The 4,919-nt window shown below is 43.2% G+C and overlaps 3 protein-coding genes across 3 annotated transcripts; 2 read left to right on the top strand and 1 right to left on the bottom strand.

The window, feature by feature from the left end:
* Nucleotides 1-1,416: 1,416 nt before the first annotated feature.
* Pmar_PMAR020418 (hypothetical protein) lies at nt 1,417-1,714 on the top strand (the record flags this gene model as incomplete). The annotated part of the gene is made up of 2 exons (XM_002775397.1): nt 1,417-1,528; nt 1,599-1,714. 2 exons carry the CDS (start codon nt 1,417-1,419, stop codon nt 1,712-1,714), a joined length of 228 nt encoding a protein of 75 aa, XP_002775443.1.
* Nucleotides 1,715-1,916: 202 nt separating this feature from the next.
* Nucleotides 1,917-2,507, top strand: Pmar_PMAR020417 (hypothetical protein; the record flags this gene model as incomplete). Its single annotated transcript, XM_002775396.1, has 1 exon — nt 1,917-2,507. The coding sequence occupies one exon, from the start codon at nt 1,917-1,919 to the stop codon at nt 2,505-2,507; it is 591 nt and encodes a 196-aa protein (XP_002775442.1).
* A 1,191-nt stretch (nt 2,508-3,698) lies between these two features.
* On the bottom strand, nt 3,699-4,823 carry Pmar_PMAR020416 (phosphoglucomutase, putative; the record flags this gene model as incomplete). The annotated part of the gene is made up of 1 exon (XM_002775395.1): nt 3,699-4,823. One exon carries the CDS (start codon nt 4,821-4,823, stop codon nt 3,699-3,701), a length of 1,125 nt encoding a protein of 374 aa, XP_002775441.1.
* Nucleotides 4,824-4,919: the final 96 nt, after the last annotated feature.

Below are 4,919 nucleotides of genomic sequence, written 5' to 3'. Positions count from 1 at the left end.
GTGTCGATATCGACATGGCGGCACTGATGATAGAAGTTCTTCCAAGGATAAACTTAACTGGCGGAAGAGCCACCAGGGTAGGAAGTGCTATAATTGCCAAAAGTTTGGGCATATAGCTGCTAATTGTCCTTTGAAACAGGTCAATGATGTGCCGATTTTGACGAGTACTTCCCCGGAGCTCGCTGTGGTGAATCCCAGCTCTATACCTGTGCCTCCTGTTCCTGAGTCTGGTAATGCTCTTATTGGAAGTCAAAAAACTTTGGTTGGTGACGATATAAAATCTACTACGGTTAAAGTATGGCCTACTGTAACTGCTTTATCTGATGGTACGAGTTCATATTTGCCGTGTTTTAAGATGTCAGTTGGTAAGATCTTACTGACCGCATGTGTGGACACAGGAGCTTCACGGTCGCTCCTTCCTATGGGTGTTTTTAAAAGATTGGTATCTGCTGGTGAGTTAGCTGAGGACGATGCTGAACAATTATCATCTAAAGAAATTTTTATCGGCCTCGGTCATACAGCATATGAAGCAACGACTTCAGTAAAGCTACCGGTGGTTTTTCACCCTGAATCTACCAGTGGTGTTGGTGATCTTCCGAGAGCATTGATGTCGGTGCGATGCCTTCAGGCGAAATTACCTAATGAGATTGACTTATTAATTGGTTCTGATACTCTATGCCGTTTGAATGCTGTGGTGGAGTATTCAGTGGGTGGTCCTCGGTTTTTGCATATAAGAAGACCTGATTTGGAGTGTATCCTGCCCTTGCATCTCACTCCTCAAATTGAGAGTGTCTTGCTAGGCTCTGGACCAGTTTGTGAAGAACAGTTGAAGCATCTATGGATATGGTGAATTTTCAAGATGGCACTCCGTCAATGGAAGAATTTAGAATGTTACAGCAACAAGATCATCGATGGGGTATATTGATAGATTTCCTGCGTCAGAGAGAGTCGAATGATGTTATTGGGGTTTCTCGGCTTTCGTCTAATCAACGAAAGAAGTGTAAAAAGTTGGAGAAGTATTTTGTCCTTGTTGACAATCTCCTATATTTTAAGGGTAAAAATGTTGGACTTCCTGAACATAAACTGCGACTTGTTGTACCTGCTTCTTTGCAGCAACGTATATTGTATGCTTTCCATGGCAGTCAACTTGCTGGCCATCCAGGTCGAAGGAATACTTATGAAGCTATTAAAACTAAGTATTTTTGGTGGGGTCTATCAACATCGGTTAAAAAGTATGTATCTTCATGTCTTCCGTGCTGGCGGCGGAAGGCAGTGGCCGCCCCATATGGATACATGAGATTGAATGTTCTGCAATATCCTTGGCAGTTCACGTCTATTGATCTTATTACAGATTTGCCAGTATCACGCCTTGGTAATAGGCATATACTTGTGATATTATGTAATTTCTCCCATTATATGATAACATGCCCTCTCCCCTTGAAAGAGAGCAAACTTGTGGTTTTGGCTTTATGGAAGAGTCTTATTGCAGTTCACGGTGTCCCATATAGGTTACACAGTGATCGTGGAGGTGAGTTTACAGCCGGTATTAGTAAAACTTTTTATGAATTATTCAAGTTATCGGTTACATTTTCTACAAGCTATAGACCACAAGGGAATGGAGCCAATGAGAGGAGTCATCAAGGGTTATTACATGATTTGGTTATACTTATTAGAGAAGGTTTATGTGCTGAAGAAGATTGGGAATTGGCTTTGAGTAGCGTTACTTTCTCACATAACGTTAGGACTTTGCCTAATATATCTTTGTGCCCGTATGAACTCATTCATGGGAGACGACCACGCTTACCATTTGAACCGGCTATCGTGGATCAACCTCTTCACCACAAGAATTTGAGTCTGTTAACTATGAATCCTATGCTGGGAAGTTGAAGAAGATTATGCGTGAAGGATTTGCGCTCATGCGTGATGTCACGCTAGATGAGAGATTGAAGCAAAAGGCTCATTATGATGATGGAAGAAAGGATGCTCCGTCATTCAAGGTTGGTGATAGAGTTTTGGTTCGTCGCTTTACTAATATACGTCTTGGGTATCGATGGTCCAAACCACTTCAAGTTCAAGAGGTTACTTCCCATGGTTCTCTTTATCTAAAGGATGAAGCTGATTCTAAGGCGAGACTTATTGGTCCAGTTAATATAGACCATGTGTTGCCCGTTGATGATATTCAGTTTAGAGTGGATTTTGTTGAAGATGAAGGTTCTCGTATTGCTAGGAATTCTAGAGATATTCCTATTGATGGTGAGATTACTAGCGAGGAACAATCTTCATCAAGGATAACTGAGATTGAACGTTTTATTCATGCCGTTTTATTATCGAGATCTGCTCCTATGTATATTGTTGATGTTCAATCTTATATTCGTCGTGAGTTTGGTATGACTCGTGATGATTTTAAGAGTTTTGGTGGTTTACGTGGGTTTATCCAAGCTTCTAAAAATATAACGTTGGATCCTTATGATGCAGTCATTGCTGTGACTAGAGTTTTTGAGATTTGATTCTCATATTCGAGTCATCGGTGGGGAGAATGTGATGAGATTGTGTTATTGTCTTCCTTTGTGTATATATGGAGCTAGTATCTTAGCGTAAGCTAGCGCTACTCCGTGGTGTTATACTCATAATTACAAGATAAGTTTGAAGACTAAGTGTCCTCAACGACTCTGTGTGAGTTGTGTTGTGGTGATCAATATTATTCACTACATCGACGAAATCGGGACGAAGACCTCTACTCCGCAAAGCTACCACTGTGTATAAGCTCGGCAGCGTTCTTATCAGCAAGAATACGTGTCCACCTACCATCTTAATGCATAATACATCTTACATCTTACAATGGTTGAGGTTGACTAAGAGAGGAAGAGGCGCCGGAAGAAGGCAGAGGAAGGTTTTTGACCAACGGCCTATACAGCGGCTAGTCCGGCGCGGATTCGGTATGAGGCGCTTTAGGCCAGTTTCGAGTTAGATCCCCCTTGATAATGTCATTCCAACTTTGAGAAAAGCGTCCTTTTTTTCTAGCCGAGTCGGTCGAAATTGGTCTTGAAGTCTCCACCATATTGCATCCTACTCTGATCTACTCACAGACCCGCATTCCACTGTTCGTTACGAGAATTACCATAAAATGTACAGTAAGGCAACCACTAGCTCATTGTTATGATTAGATCATAATGATTCAGGGTGAATGTATCCTCTATTGCATTGTGTTGAGCTCTAGTTGGTCTTCAAATCAAACTTGATGGCCCACCGCAAGACTCAACCTATTCCTCATCAATGGCAAACCCCGCGAATGAATCGAGTTGAAGCCTCAGTGCGATATACCTGCTCCATTTTCCTGGAAGAGTTCTCCCTGGGGAGAAGACCCGAATAAGAAAACCGTTTTCACATTCAGAGCACCTCCTCTCGGCTCTGCCATGCAATCGGACTGCCCATCGAGCCCGGATCTCAGAAACTCACTGAGGTCTCAACGAGGTCTAAGTTCGATGTAGGTCGTTAGTGCTCTCAAAAGAGACCGCGGTAAACGAATAACTATTGAAAACAACACCAATGATTCTCAGAAAAATTCTACGATACAATGTATCGCATATTAAGTTCGGATCTAGAAGAAGAATGGATCCTGATGAATGGTCCTATGTCGAAACACCGCTTGATCGTAGCCCAGAGTTCTCTGGAATCAGAACGATGAATCAACAATTGCCTTATCGAGAACCCAAATTGTACTTCTTGGGTTGGAGGAAGTAGTCGATGACATTTCTAACGACGACTTCGAGCTTCTCCTGAGCCTTCTCCATACTCTCCTTATCGTTAGCCTCACAGTAGTACTTCACCTTGGGTTCAGTACCAGATCCACGGATAGTAACAGTAGCTTGATCATCGAAGTAGAGAGTAATCATCTGAGCATCCGGTGTCATAGGTAATGTAGACTTCTTATCCTTCCTCCTTGAATCATAGCCAAGAGTAACATCACGAACATCAGCTATCTTAGATGACCCGAGCTCAGCCTTGTAGTTACCCTCATTACGGAACTCATCAAACATCTGTTTCATAACCTTAGGATCATCACAGATGAAGTAACCGTTGTGTTGTGCGAAGAAACCAACCATCTTACGGAGTTCATTTAGTCGTTCAAGAAGAGTAATACCTTTCTCCTTACGCCAATAGTTAGCCATCTCACACCAGACACTGCAAGCACTGATACCATCCTTATCAGGGACACTCATCGTGAGGGCACTTCCTAGTGCCTCCTCATAAGCCGTACAGTGTACCAAATTGGAGTGTTCAGCGGTCATCTCCAATGACTTGTTAGCCATCCATTTGAAACCTGTTAGAGTATCCTCATACACTCCACCGTAGTAATCAGATAACGCCTTCAGCATCTTAGACGATACTGTGGAATTGATGACCAGACAATTCTTCGGGTCGACACCACGACGATGAGCCATCAACAGTTGCCAATCTCCAAAGATGGTACCAAGCTCATCACCAGTGAATTGATGCCATGAACCGTCCTTCTGCTTCTCGCAAGAAGTAAAACGATCAGCATCGGGATCATTTGCCAATACATAATCGGCATCCTCATCTATTGCTTGTTGCTTGCTCATGTCGAGTGCACCCTTCTCTTCGGGGTTGGGGAAGGCGACAGTGGAGAACTCAGGATCAGGGTGAGCCTGCGCTTCCACGATCGACACACACTTCTTGGGGAAGCCAAACTTGTCCATCAAACCGGTAGCGAATGGAAGACCAACACCTTGCATAGCCGTGTAGACGAACTGTAAGTTGCAGTCCTTGTTGAGGTCAGGGAATCGGCACAGCTCGTGATACATCTGATCGATGTAGGTGTACAAGGCATCATTGTAAGGATCGATGGTCTTGGACTTGTCCTTTAATAAACAGGTATCCAAATCCAACAACTCCAAAGC

The sequence above is a fragment of the Perkinsus marinus genome (genome assembly GCF_000006405.1).
Source record: "Perkinsus marinus ATCC 50983 genomic scaffold scf_1104296955874, whole genome shotgun sequence".
Classification (NCBI taxonomy): Eukaryota; Perkinsozoa; order Perkinsida; family Perkinsidae; genus Perkinsus; species Perkinsus marinus.
This window is presented reverse-complemented; position numbering and strand designations above follow the sequence as displayed.